At 35.4% G+C, this 15,655-nt stretch overlaps 1 protein-coding gene across 1 annotated transcript in view; it reads right to left on the bottom strand.

The window, feature by feature from the left end:
* Positions 1–3,714: 3,714 nt before the first annotated feature.
* Positions 3,715–15,655, bottom strand: part of SNX2 (sorting nexin 2) — a 56,051-nt gene continuing 44,110 nt past the window's right edge. Inside the window, exons 10-15 of the mRNA XM_007086874.3 lie at positions 15,483–15,576; positions 13,898–14,103; positions 7,148–7,291; positions 5,653–5,733; positions 5,449–5,520; positions 3,715–3,868 (exon numbers count right to left, since the gene is read on the bottom strand). Of these exons, the coding sequence (XP_007086936.2) occupies positions 3,818–3,868; positions 5,449–5,520; positions 5,653–5,733; positions 7,148–7,291; positions 13,898–14,103; positions 15,483–15,576 (648 nt within the window). The 3' untranslated portion in view covers positions 3,715–3,817. The remainder of the gene's footprint in view (positions 3,869–5,448; positions 5,521–5,652; positions 5,734–7,147; positions 7,292–13,897; positions 14,104–15,482; positions 15,577–15,655) is intronic.

The following is a 15,655-nucleotide window of genomic DNA, read 5'->3' as shown; positions in this document are numbered from 1 at the left end:
ATGCTACAAAGTCTTGTACCTAGATTGGCCTGCCACAGGCGTTGTTCAAACCTGCAATGTCCAGTATCATAGCCACGAGCCACCCGTGACAACCAATCGCTTGCAGTGCGGCTAGTGTGAATGGAGAGGTGGTAAGAATGGAAAATACACAATGGATAGCAAAGGTTTAGAATGAAAAACAGAATGTAAAAGATTGCAATAATCCTTGATATACTGGATTACACGTTAAAATAACATTTTGACATGAGCTACTGGTATACATTTAAATTAATTTTATCTGTTTCTTTTGTTCATTAAAATTTGGCTATAAAAAGCTTCAAATTATTTAGGAGGCTCACATTACATTTTTATTGGTCTAAACCCTTAAGGACCTCATCCACAGATAACCATGAACTCCCTCCACAGGAATGAGAGTAAAAAGCAGAGTAATCAGCCATTGTTCACACCACTCTTGTAATTCCTCTCTTCTTGCTTATTCTGCACCTGGCCAACCACCTACCTTCATTATTACTTGAAACCATAGCCTTCACTGTGAGGGTTAGCATTGATACTTACTAGACTCTGGATTCTGGATAAGGAAGGATATGGTGATTCTATTCAAAGTCTTTTTCTCAATACTTTGAGACAGTGACTGTGTCACATGGAGAAATATATACATTTCCGGACTAGCGAACAGAATATGAAAATGCCTCCAAAGTTCCCCAGCCAGTGACTGGACTTCCTTTCCCCAGATGTTATCTTTCCTTGGGAAAAGGATCCTTGAGCAAGCTCCCATCCTTTAAGACATGAGAACTTTTGCTCAGCCTATCTCTAGTAACTGTTACTGAAATTCTGCTGTCCCCTCGACTTTTGTTAATTGCGACTGCTCAAAAAGGGAGCCACAAGAAAAGTGAAGTCACCGAGCTTTATTTCAGACAGAAAAATGTCTTAATTCCCCTTAGACCTCAAGATATGAAGCATTTTGTCTTACTTTTCTATTCATCTGATTTCATTCCTTTAGAGAAATAGGACTTTGTTAAGAGGTTCATTTATATTTAAAAACCACATATGAAACAACTTGCACGAGGAACTTGTAAAACTTTACTAGATGTGGATAATAAAATTAAAAAGTTTAAAGAACAATGAAACAAGGGTGTTATGAGGCTAGTATAAATATATATGTATGTATAAAACAAGCCAAATAGTTGAAAAGAGCTTGTCAAAAAATACAACCAGGAAAACATCTTTTTGTTTTAGAAATCCTATTTTTACATACATTTCTAGCTTTATTTTATTATACAAGGTGATTCTGATTACAATTTAATTTTCTAACAGAATATTTATATTGAAGTTTGGTATTTTAAGCAAACATTTTATTCTTGAAAGCTTATTTTTGAGAGAGAGAGAGAGAGAGAGAGAGAGAATGAATGAGCAGGGTAAGGGCAGACAGAGGCAGAGACAGAGGATCCGAAGTGAGCTCTGCATTGACAGCAGACAGCCTGACGCGGGGCTCGAACTCACGAACCATGAGATCATGACCTGAGCTGAAGTCGGACACTTAACCGACTGAACCATCCAGGCGCCCATAAGCAAACTATTTTAAAGTGGAAAGGCACTTCAGGAATCAGTCTTACACCCTTGTTTTACAGATGAATTTTATGTGGTAAGGCCAAAGTCACATAGTTACAAAGTGATAGAAGAATGAACACACGTATGCTGACTCCAGGTTCAGCTTGATCCACTGTATTATACTTAGTCCTTATTTGTCTGGTTTAAGGAAAAAAATTAAGTTCAGTTGTATAAAAGGCTAACGTTGTTAGCACTATTAATGTTCCTATTCTATTTCTTTGGAGTGAAATTATTTCAGTAGTATGAATAGGAGGCGCAAAGATTATAGGTGGAGATGGGCTCAGCGGTGAAGATATTAAAAAGGCTGGTAGCTACCAGAGGCTCATATAATTTACTTGAAATTTCCAAAAGACTCTTTCTCTTCTAGTAAAGACTACTGAGGGGAATGAAATCTGGAACGGGAACTGGGTCTGTTACTCTCTTCAGCTTGAATAAGACTGAGAATAATTATTACTTTTGAGAGGTGCTGAATACTCTAATGAGCGTACCCCAGTGGAATGGGTGATCTCACCGAGTTATTACCCTGAATGTCAACTCTGTCTCTGCAAGTAATGTGACTATGGACATAGTAACAAGACATGACTGTAGCCAAACTATTCCCGGTAAGGTGAGATTTTGCTCAGGGTTAATGGGACCAGAAGACGGCATCTCATACACTCTACTACGAACTGCTCATTTGGCACAAGTTTCTAAGTTATCTCCAACAGAAGCAACAGTAGAAGTCCTATTTCTGCGTTAGTTTCTCCTTCTTAAGAGAGTGTCTTATTTTTGCATCTTCCAGGACTTTTTCCTGTTCGATTGATCAAGTCTTTCCTATTAACCTATTAAGAATCAGGTACTCCTCTGAGTTCTAGGAGTATAAAAATCAGTAATGCCGACAGTAGGCTTAAAACTTCAGCTAAAACAAGTGGAAGCAAACACATCCTGAGAACACTCTGAGCTATTAACTGTATCCAGTAAACTGCCAGAAAGGACTCAGTTACACGTACCACATCTGTCTCCTCTGGGAGACGCACGTGGTAAGCTTAAGAAGAGGGGTATCTTTAAGAACACGTTAAAAAATGAAAACAACTCTGATGCCAGTCATAACTTGAACTTTCGACAGCCTCAAGGAGCATGTAACAGCCGTCTCAAGAGGATACAGAATAGGTAAGAAGGTTGACAAAGACAAATTTCATTTTACTTCAAATTTGCTTTATGTTATTCACGGTTATTCACCAAATCATAGGGGATTTTAGCGTGGTACCTTTCTTTGTCCGTTACGAGCACAGATGACCTTACCATTAGTTTCAAACGAAAAACAAAGAAAAGGCAAGGAGTAAGTTAACTAAGACACAAAGTCTAGGGCTTTGAAGATGAGCAAAATCATAGGACTTGTAACAGAAGCACATAAATACATTTTTTTCCTAATTCCTAAATTGGACATTGGTAATAGGGATGGAGTAAAACAAGAAAGCAATCATTCATTCTCTGCTTTACTAAAGACAAGAACATTCTCCAGAGTAGAATCAAAAGATAAATGTTCTTTGGTTTATGATGATTTCAGAAGAAAACTTAACCTTCATTTAGTCATTTATAACAAGAGTTCAGCCTTTTCTGTCAACTAAAAAAAAATTAATGGATCATATCACCTAGGCATATCTAGAAGCAAAAATTTCTTCCCATTAAAAATGCTTTCAAAAGATCTCTAATATGTTTATATACCCAAATAATTTGTTACTAATACTTCACAAGGAATAGCATTTTATTACTGTAATCACAAAATCATAATTTCTGTACAGGAATGTATAAGTGAACATTAATCAACATGTTGATAATTCACTTCATAACGAGGGCAAACACGCTACAGAATGTATTGTAAAGAAAAAAATATGTAAAATTGTCTGGCCTTGCAGTGCACTGTTTAGTGCAAGTATTTAAGACACAACAGTGTTCAATTCAGCAAAGTACTGCAGAATGTCATGCCACAGTCCACTTAAGTCAAGGAGGGTCGGGACATGCAGCTTGTAATAAAATGGCAGAGTATATATATGTGTATATATATATATGTGTATATATATATATATATATATATGTATATATATATAAAAAACCACATGTAATTCATAAAATATAGAGTGGTTTATTTAGATGGTTTTAAATGGTTTCACTGTGGAATTCAGCATAACTGGAACAAACATCCAAGATCTTCATAACAGAAATCTTCTCACTAGGCAATGGCTTTGGCTTCAGGCAGGAATGCCTCCCAGTATTTTATCAGCTGTGGATCATAACCAAAGATATTCTAATTACCTTTTTGTCATTTATATGCACATATTCCGTACCGCATTTAAAAATGTATATGTAAGTAGCTAACAATGACTAACATTTATTAAAGTCTGGTTCTAACTTTTTTTTTAACGTTTATTTTTTGAGAGACAGCACAAGTCGGGGAGAAATAGAGAGAGAGGGAGACACAGAATCCAAAGCAGGCTCCAGGCTCTGAGCTGTCAGCACAGAGCCCGACGCGGGGCTCGAACTCACAAACTGTGAGCTGAAGGTGGATGCTTAACCAGCTGAGCCACCCAGGAGCCCCTACTATAGCCTGTTTCCAAATGGGATCATTTAAATGTCCCTAACTGAAGTCTGTCAACATATTTCGTGTGTAAATTATTTTAAATGTTAATTCCCACTGGCTAATTTCAGTTTTTGATGTAAACAATATAGTTTTTAAAATACCTTAAAACTTCAGATTTTTTTGGCTTATGTGGAATTGTATATAGAAACAGATTGTTACTGTAAATTAAATGAGACTACCTTAAATAATAAAACTGCAATGAACTGTTCCAATATGAAGGGATAACATCCTAATCAGAGGGTATTCACATTTTATGTTATTGGTAGCCAAAAACAATGAAAAAAAAAGGAGCAAGAAAAGAAAACACTAGGCAGGAAAGAAAGGGACACATGCAGTCTCTCTTGAAACTGTAAGGAATCAGCTGCCAGTGTTTCTTCAATAGTCCACAGAATTAATGAAAGTATAAACTGAAGTTATGTTTAAAACAACTCCTTTAAAAACAAGTTCATGTAAATTGTTCTTTTAAAAAATCTAACTTGGTGAACTAAGTATTTAAAGACTAAATGTAATCTGAACATATAATGTCATTGCTTAATCAAAAACTAATCTATTTTATATTACATAATCAAGTTTCTATCCACATATTTTAAAACTGGAGAAAGAAGACATCCTTTTATTCAAAACATTACATATAATTTGATTACTCAAACTTGTAATAGAGCAAACAGAAAAAAAAAAACCTGTACTATTTTCTTATTAGAGACTTTAATTAAAAGCCACGGTCTTCTCTGTTCTCTCGTTAAGGAGACAAATTTTGTGGCATACAATCATCACAAACCACACACAAAATAAAACAAAGACCAAAACAGCACAACCCCCACCCCTGCCTGCTAACCTTAAATAGGCTAGTTTTTCATTTAAGTTCTGTTATGGAAGAGAACTCACTGTAAGAATTTACTCAAACCACTGTGATCACTAGGGAACTAAAACTAGGAAGACAAGAAAAGGGAAAAGACTGTCTAGCAAGTTTCTCATCACCTAACGGTGGGAAAAAAGCATCTTGCCTGGTGTTCAAGAGCAGAGGCAAAAAGGACCTGAGACTTTCCAGTTTAACTATCAGTAATTATTTCCTCTGTGGTCATCAGTTTTCTCTACCCCATTTCTTATTTTCCGTAAGTATAAAAGCTCCTTTCACTGACGTGTTTAAAATGAAGACGTATACCAAAGTAAGTCCTAGGAGAATTTATAAGTTATAACATAAGTCATAAAGAAAACAAGCTTACCTGTTGTTGTGTTTGTACTAATGATTCTAGGTACTTGATAATAACAGTTTTAAAATCTTTCACTCGTTCTTTCTGTAGTACATGAAGAAAAACTCCATTAGTACAAAACTAAATTTGATTTTACTACAAAATCACAGCAAAAAAAAAAAAAAAAAAAAAAAAAAGACCACGTTGTTGGGACAAGTGTAAAATTATTATACTTGCCTCAAATCTTCCCACTTCTTTTCGAATTGTTTTAGAAATCTGTTCAAAATCTCTTTCTCCTTGTTGTACCTTTGCCTCCCACTAATAAAAACAAACAAAAAAGCACAAATTTATAACTCTTGTCAGGAAAATATTATAGAACTAGCTCATTTAATGTAAGGTCTGTAGACCCTGAGGAAGCTCACTACTGGCAAAGCCCAATTCAGGATCATTCAAACTTTCATCTACCTTCTAAGTAGCAGAAACACCTAGGAGGTTAATTTTCATTAATATTTCACTATCACATTTACTCAAGATGACAATATTAAAAAAATTTTTTTTAATGTTTATATTTATTTTTGAGACAGAGAGAGACAGAGCATGAGCAGGGGAGAGGCAGAGAGAGAGGGAGACACAGAACCTGAAGCAGGCTCCAGGCTCTGAGCTGTCAACACAGAGCCCGACGCGGGGCTCAAACTCATCAATCACGAGATCGTGACCTGAGCCGAAGTTGGACGCTCAACCGCCTGAGCCACCCAGGCACCCCATGATGAGGATATTTCAGTACTTAATCAATTACAATCTCCACAGCTTAATTATACGACTAAGAAAGATGAAAACATTGAGTATAAAATTCACTATGAAATAATTTAGCAGTGTTCTTTTTGATATCATTAATAATTCCATATTATATCAAAAATATTCTGCCAAGTTCAAGAATACACGTTCATCACAATTTATATGCCCATGGAAATACTTCAAATTAAGAAAAGTGTACGACAAACATTTAAAAAACATTTTTTAATAGTAAAATGTTCGGCTTAAAAAAAAAGTGTGGAATTATGGTCTACTGAAGACCTTGCTCGTCAACATTAAATTCAGTACAGAAACAACAAAACATGTGACCAGTGACCAATGGAACAGCTAAAATAAAATAACTGAAGACTTAAGCAATGAAATGGTATTTTCCCACTATGTAACCAAAACAGTGGTACATACTCTTCAAAGAGCAGGTACATTTACTTTTAGTAATATAAAGGTTGTCCTACCTCTTCAATTTCCTTATTGAAGCATGGCAAAAGAAGTGTATAAATTATAATAAACTTATACAAATTTACTAAAATACCATATATAGTACATATATATGGGGGATAATGTTGCTTGGAAAGCTAAATATGGGGCAAGTCTATGCTCTACAACATAAAATAAGTAATTATCTGAAATTAAATGAACCATCTCAAAAGAAATGTGTAATTACTAATTAGAGGTTAATTTAAATCTTTTCCTTGTGCGCTTCTTTATCCATTCCATAATAATCGTGTGGCAGTAAGAAAGGGCTCTGGAGATTTTTGACGATGATCAAAACATTAAAGTAATTCTAACACAGTTCATAAAATTATGGAGAAATGGCTAGTGTTGAATGGCTCAGAAAAAAATTTATGAAAAATTATGCATATACGAATGACTCACGGAAAATTTGAGTAAAGTGATAAATAAAGCATTTTATATTAATCACCTCTCTTATTTCATTTTTAGCTTGCTGTATTTTATCTGGTTTGTTGGCCACCATCATTTTTGCCTCAGTTTCACGTTTTTTGAGCAAAGTAATTTGGGCATCTTCCCATTTCTGCCAGCACTTCATCCGATGGTCAAACACACCCTATAAGTGAACGACATAATGCTATTAAGCGAGAGAGTTACCACCGAATTACTTTCATTATACTTGGAGTGCTGTAATACTGAAAACAATAAAAGTATTTTAAATGCCATTCTCATATGCTAAGATAATGCAAATAAAGATGCCAATATAAAAGAAATTTCTGTGTTCACTTCCTTGAAAACAAAAACAAGTCCCTGTGACTAGAAGAGCTCTGAATAAATAAACAGAAACTACATACAAGATGCATTTATTTCACCAGCCATTTGGGTTTTAAATTTAGCTTGTAATAAGTTTCTAACAGAGTTTTATGAAGACAGATTTAATAGGAAAAGGCTGGTATCATATTTACATTGTAAGTTTTCCTACTTAAAAAAAAAAAAAAATCAAAAGCAGATTTAAGTGTTGGAAATAGGCCAGAAATTGAAAAGAATAAAATGAGAAAACCCTGTGAGACTACAGGAAGTAAAAATGTGGAAGAGATGACCCACAGCAAATAAAAGCAATGAAAAAGTAAAGGTGTAACAACAACAAAAGAGATAGTCCTACACAAGATGAACAGGGAAAATGTGTGTGTGTGTGTGTGTGTGTGTGTGTGTGTGTGTGTGAAACGCACATGCACACACACATCTAGTAGGCAGGACCAAATGAAAAACTAGACCAAAAGATGGTAAGAGACCAAGTCAACCAAATCCACTACTTCTTTCAAGGAGTTTGGCAAAGTAAGAACAAGAGGATGGAAATAAGAATTGAAATATGAACATAAGAGAGTAAAGTAATTAGAATCTCCTGAAAAACGGTGACAGATAGGATGGGAGAATGTCATAATAAATCCTCTATTTTGATATTGGAGATATATTCATATTATTTTAGTATTTACTATTTGAACCGATGAAGCCGGTGTTAATACACTGGGTGAAACAGAAAGCAGTAAACCAGAGTTATTTTCATTATCCCAAATAAAGAACTTCTTGGATCAAGAAATAAATAAATCCATGTTCTTATGGGGACTTGCTGAAGAGAAGAGTACACAGATAATCTATCTTAAAAATATACGCTTGGGAACAAACCAAATTTGGATCCAAATACTAGCTCTGTCACTGTATGATCCTGGGTAAATTAATTTCTGTAAGCCACAGATTCCCCAAATATAGAAGGAAGAAAAGGAGATCTATATTAGTGGATTGGAAATAAAATGAAAAATAGCACAGTGTCTTAACCTAGCAGATGTTTAATAATTAGCAGGTACTGTTATGGATTATTCCTAAAACCACACACAAATAAATTAGAGTTGATTAACTCCTGGATTTATACTAAAAGTACAAATAATAATAACACAATAACATAGGAAAAAACCATTAACTGGACCACATTTATATTACTGCATATTTCAAAAATGTGCGCAACAGCATTAAAAAAAAAAAAACAAAAAAAAAAACCTCTAAATCAACCACAAACCAAAGTGTTTTCTTTCCAAAGACCCTGCATATTTCAAATTAACCAGGACAAAAGACATCGTGGGCAAACTGATAAGTCAAAGCATCTTATTTCAGGTATTTAAATCTACCTTGTTAGTTTTAATTTGTCATCTCATGTAATTTCTCTTCTCACATTACTGAGTAAATCTTACTGTCCCCTTTGCTTTAAAAAAATTTTTTTTTAATGTTTAATTTTTGAGAGAGAGAGCACATAAGTGGGGCAGGGGCAGAGAGAGGCTCTGGGTGTGTGGCTCAAACCTGCGAAATGAGAGATCACGACCTGGGCCGAAGTTGGATGCTCAACTGACTAAGCCACCCAGGTGCTCTGCCTGCTTTTCTTATAGTTAAAAGACATTTTCCTCATGACATTCTTTTATTTTAAATGTTTATTTGAGAGAGAGCAGGTGTGTGCACAAGCAAGAGAGGGGAGGGGCAGAGATAGAGAGAGACTCCCAAGCAGGCCCTGTGCTATCAGCACGGAAGCTGTCCCAGGGCTCTGATACCAGGAACTGCAAGATAATGACCTGACCCAAAATCAAGCGACCCAGGTGTCTGTCCCAAGGTATTTATTAGAACTTAATTTTGCTTCAGCCAAATTAATTGCGTGAAAAATAAGAAAAATAATACATTTACCATAAGTAGATGCAGAAAGTCACTACCATTTAAACAACACTTGCCCCTCATTAACCCCCTACACATACACAACACCAAAATTTAAGATTTTATTTCTCATCTTTAGGAGAAGAGGGCCACCACATCAGCTCTTCATTTATAAACTCCTCTGTTTAGTAACAATTTGATTACTTAAAATATGTATGAATACAGGGCAAAAACTAACCAAAATGCCCTTCAATTTCAATATTTGCTTAAGTTCTCAATATATATAAAATGGCGTTTTTGGTGATACAGTAATTTAAACTAATTTTATCCCTGCCCAATTTATTATCTAATCAGATTCCAGAACCATTACATGTTTATTGTGGCACATATATAGGAGCTCTAAAATAAAGATAGAACTATGAAAGTCAGATTATAATAAAAAAAAATTAATCTCAGCTCTAAAGAGAAATAATTTTTCTTCGTTTGTTTTCCTTATAATCCCCCCCCCCCAAAAAAAAAGGATCAAAACCACACTTGATATTCTAGAAATGCTACCTTAAAAATCAGTTAGGGGCGCCTAGGTAGCTTGGACAGTTGAGTATCTGACTTCAGTTCAGGTCATGATCTCACAGCTCGAAAGTTTGAGACGCGCATTGGGTTCTGTGCTGACCGCTTGGAGCCTGGAACCCGCTTCAAATTCTGCCTCTGTCTGTCTGTCTGTCTCTCTCTCTCTCTCTTCCTCCCCTGCTCATGCACTATGAACTGTCTCTCTCTCTCTCAAATATAAACATTAAAAAAAAATTTTTTTAAATGAGTTAAATCACAACTTAATGTTTGTCTTGTATGTCAAGAACCAAATCTGCTCTAGTAGAACCAGCCTCTCCTGTAAGAGAGACAGATTTACACTGATGAACTACTTTGGACCTCCATCCCTCTGCCAATTTATGTTATACATTTGTATGCAAACAGGCCTAGGTTAGACAAGGCTGCAGTTGTGGAACATTTTCCCTGGTCCACCAAAACACTACAATTTTAATTTTAATTTTTTAAATTTAATTTTTTTTTAGTTTTGCACTTCATGCCCAGCACAGGGCTTGAACTCCCAACCCTGAGGTCAAGACCTGAGTTGACATCAAGAGTCAGACGCTCAACTGACTAAGGGATCCACACATCCACTCCTAGTTTTAATTTTAATTAGTATCACCTTCCAATTCAGTGATTCTGAAAATATGCCACTCAGCTTCCTGGAGTCGTCAAAGGATGTTGATTACTTACAGCCAAACAAAGAAGCTTTTCAACTCTTTGAGGAAACCATCTAGTGGGCTTACAAGGTATTTTACATGTTTTATAAATTTACATTCTCTGTAAGAATTCTTCATGAAAAGTTCTATTGCAAAACATACTGAAAACCGTATTTTCAATCCCTGACCCTACTGTAGGGGTTCACAGGCAGCCAATACATGAGAATGCATACAATGAGTTCAATGCTTAATATATGTTAGGTAACATTACTAGCCAAAATGTGGAGTCCTACATGTGAGAGGCCATGCCCTGTACAAAGAGAAAAGCAGGAGTTTCCTGGATACACGGCCAGGCTTAAGTAATACGTAAGTGGCTGGTCTTAGCTCCTTCCCCACTTTGGGTCTAAAGCACTTTTAGTTTCAAACTTATCATCAGAAAAGTATTTTCAATATGGGTAAAAACAAAGGGCTAGGTAGTATTAAGTAGCTATTAGAAATACAGAAGACCAAACACAAAAGAAAACTGGGCACAGGACATGAAGAGTTCACACACACAAAAAGAAATGGAAATGGCTTAACATTTGTAAATAGGCTTAAATTCACAATAACTAAAGAAATGAAAACTTATACCAAAAAGCACCTTTGTTATTTGGGTGGGAGAAGAAGGAACACATACGATGATGGGAGTACAAAGGAGTATAATCTCTTCAGACAGTAACAAAAGAGTATTTACTGAAATTTAAAATTCATATACCCTTTGGCCAAGCAACTCTATCTACTTCTAGGAAGTTTATGCCCAAAGAGTGATTTTCAAAAAACTTACTATTTACAAGTAGACTGAGGCTATCCAATCAAACCTTAAAAAGAATGTAATGTATCTACAGAGGCTAATGTGAACACTTGCCCAAAACAGAGTGGGTGAAAAAGCTGGCAAGGAACGGTACATATAGTATGCTCCTTCTTCAAGAAGGAAGAGATGCAGAGAGGGAAGAAAAAAGAGAAAGGGAAAGAAAGGTGGCAAGAAAAAGAAAATTAGTGTCATACACACGCATAGCTAAGGCTGTAAAGACATACAAGAATGTAACAGCATTTGACTGAGGAAAGAGACCCATGGTATTGGGTAGAGAAGGACTTGGCTTTTTTTTTTTTTTTTAATTTTCTTAATGTTTATTTATTTTTGAGAGACAGACAGAGAGACAGAGTGCAAGCAGTGGAGGAGCACAGAGAGAAGAAGACACAGAATCTGAAGCAGGCTTCAGGCTCTGAGCTGTCAGCACGGAGCCTGATGCGGGGCTTGAACCCACAGACCACGAGATCATGACCTGAGCCAAAGTCGGCCACTTAACTGACTGAGCAACCCAGGAGCCCCTGAACTTGACCTTTTTGGGTTTGAGATTTAATATGTCCATGGATCACATTTTCAAATACAAATAAGTCGGTTTAAAAAAAAACCCAAACCAAACCAAAGACCACAAAAATTCCCTCTCAATCTATCCCATAATTTCTCAACTCCTTTGTGCAGCTGACCTGGGCAAGGTTTCAGCAGAAAACAAAAAGTCGATGTGAAAGAGCTTAATTTACTTCAAGATATAACTTAAGCATGGCTCTTTAACTTTCTTTCAGTCAAGGAATCACTAATTCAGTTCTTCTCAAAGTCTGTTCCATTTATGTAAAAAGATATTAAGTAGAAAAGAACTCCTGTTCATATGACCTTGTAAATCTCTGGATTACATAAGGTTAAATGTTTTATTTTATTTTTTACTCCTAGACAGTTATGAGCATTTTAATGCTCTCTCCATCTGTAAGACAGGGATACTGTATACATTATCTCCCAAACTCAGTTGATCATGGTACATCTTCTGGTGTCAGTGTTGTTCTGCAAAACATGAACTTAAGTGAATTTCAGAGAAGGTAAAAATACAGCAGGGAAGACTGAGGCAGCACAGGGCCAGCCCAGGTGAGGGCTCATCACCCAAGACACAAGCAGGCCATTCCCACCAGGGAGTAATCTCCCGGGTTAGTGCTCCTCAGCAGGTACTCCTTCTTACAGACACTGCCTGGCTTCCCTTTTTGGATCCATAGGTATTCTGAAAGGTGCTCTACTTTTTTACAGCAGCCCTCATGCTAGTGGGAGTTCTGGAATGAGGTGAGATTGGATGGGAGAGGAACAAGAACCATTATGTTTGAAATGGATTTCTGCATATCACAAGTTGCCCATGTACAATGAAGTACACTCTAATAACTGCTGTCTATACTACCTTAAGTAACTGAAAAGTACAATTAACCACCAGAAATATACAGAGTAACACCTAAGAGTAAATACGACCAAGACTGGTAATTTTACCAATCCCAAGATAGCGCCATTCTTTAGAGCTAAGAACCCTCTAGCAATAACTGTCACTGTTAGCTTGAGAAGAGGATTGTAAATGATATACAGTGTATCAATGTTCTACGTATTAATACTAAATTGGACACAGACTTTAACTGAAAAAAAGGAACAAGGTCTCAGTAACTCTGTCTGAATTCAAAGTAAAAGGTAAATTCCCAGTTCCTCCACCCTATAATGATTAATGCTCATAAAAATAATCGAAAGACACCATAGGGTCTTAAAGTACCTTTTGAAACATAGGATAGATAAAATAACACGCACTTTAACTATATGAACACTGGAGACATCTGTAGAAAACCAATTTTCATTAGTTAACTAGATTACTTTCCCAACTATTCAGAAACTTAACTGTTCATCCTTAAACATTACTACAAGATAACACAATTCATTATCTAATCTAGTCCCGAGTCAGCTCTAAATATACAGTGACTACATATTTCAGTGTGTGCAAAGAATGTTTGCTTCTAGTTCAGATGAATGCTACAAGCCACCATTCAACATTTATGCAACAATCAGTTCTGGTTTTGTTCTGCTTCCTATCATACCTTTACTAACGATAACAGAGTCCATGGCTACTTTTAGTTCAAACTAGAGTGAACAAATAAATGCTACCGGTTAGGTGCAAGCTTGTATAGGTAAGTATGTAGGTACACGTGTATCGTTTTCACTGTATTTGGCATTGTTTACACCTCTTAAAAACATCAGTTGTATCTACCATTGTCCAAGTCACAGTGGAAGAAAGTATTCGGCTATGAATCATCCATCTTGAAGCCATCTATATGTATTGAGAGAATACAGAACTTACACACTTAAATACATGCCTAATGGGTAACCAAATTCTTCTTAAAAGCAAACCACTGAAGTGAGAAAAACTCAAGGAAGATTGCAAAATGAGGCTTACTTTCACTGCGGCAATAAGACGAATGTAGTCACTAAGTAGTTCTGAAAACATATAAAAGTCAGCAAAAGCCTGTTCTTGATGTAACTGGTCTATCTTCTCCTCCACTTCCGCAAGCTGAGACAGAGCTCTAGATAAAGCAGTGTGGTCCTCAGAATTACCTAACATGGCAGCACTTTTAGCAAAGGCAGCTGTGTTGGCTGAAAGTTCTGAAATAAAAAAGTATTCACTTTTACTGTTCACTAGTAAAGTTTTTAAATACTGCATTGATTTCTCTACTTTCTCTCTAAATTTTATCTGTTCATGTATTGCTCAAATAATTATCTTAAAATAATTAACATAAAACAACCAGTCATTAAGACGCCTTCGGCATACATGCCAACTGCTCAGAGCTCTACGGAAAATTAGAAGAACATTAAAGAAAAATCAAGAAGAATCACTGCCTATATTCCCAAGGGATGAACTATGTTTAATTATATATAATCTGCCTCCGCCTTCTTCCTGAAGCGCTGTTTTTGTCTGTTCCTATAAAAGATAAAACATATTTTCTTGTCTCTGGAAAGCACTGGGAGGACTTGTAATTGACTTATACTACATTTTTTGGCCTTTACACATTTATTTTAAATTGAAAATGTCTCTAATTTTTAACGAAAACATTATTTAGCTAATAGGAAAAAAATCAAGGTAAAACTGTAGAGAATTGTATAATTCATAAAAATCTTATTTTTTTCTTTGTGTACAATGCTTGAACAGTGCTTGGTGGAAATACTAAGAATTTCTAAACAGATTTCTGAACATAATCATTTCAGACACAGATGTTTATAAGCTAAATAATGCCAAGAACTAATAAGACATTGCCTAGAAATTGCTCTACGTTACATAATATTCTCTAAAAGAACCGTAAAGTCATTCTCTACAAGATACAGTATAAATGGCAAAAGCTGTCATAAACTACTTTCAATAAAAGCGTACTGATGTATTTCTGTAGTTGTTTTACTGAAATGGTTACTGGTAATGGTACATACTAAATTACTTAGTAAGTACTTTAGAAAGCTAACATGAAAATCCTCATTTTCTTAGAAAACAACAAAAACTTCATCATAGAATTAAAAAAATACAACTCAAATTGCCAATCAATTTTTAACGGCCCCTCCCCTAGACTTTTTAATTTGGCTGTTCAAAAAATGAAGAAAATAATTCAAAATTTTTTAGGAAATGCAGGCACACAGAAAGTTTTCAAAGACAAATTTCAAAAAACAATTTTTAAGCTGATATTTTTAACTGTATCAGTTACTAATAAGACATCTTCATTCATTAAACTATACGAATGTTAACAAAGTGTTAATCAAATGAACAACAGTTTTAAACCAAACTTATACTTTTATAAGCTCAGGATTTTTATACTTCTCAACTAAGTTAGGTTACAACAGAACAAAAAAATATTAACAAGGTTGAAATGGAAAACATTCTCTTAAACTATTGTTCTCTCTCTTCTATAGTAGCTCCAGAATGTGCATTTTAATAAAATTTAAATAAAATCTGTAATTAACTTATGGTGTTAAACACATAAATAACGAGGCAAACAAACCTTTTCTATGACAGACCAAGGCTTCAACACTAGCATGAAGTTTCCTAAGTTGCTGATCCAGATTTTCAAATTGCTGCTGCTTTTCTTCAAACCACTAAGAAAAAAAAAAAGAAAAATGGAGCTAATTTAGCAAGAACAAACCGCTGTAAATTAGGTTACCAATAGCAAGCCAC

Source organism: Panthera tigris, chromosome A1, assembly GCF_018350195.1.
Source record: "Panthera tigris isolate Pti1 chromosome A1, P.tigris_Pti1_mat1.1, whole genome shotgun sequence".
In the NCBI taxonomy this organism is placed as follows: Eukaryota; Metazoa; Chordata; class Mammalia; order Carnivora; family Felidae; genus Panthera; species Panthera tigris.
This window is presented reverse-complemented; position numbering and strand designations above follow the sequence as displayed.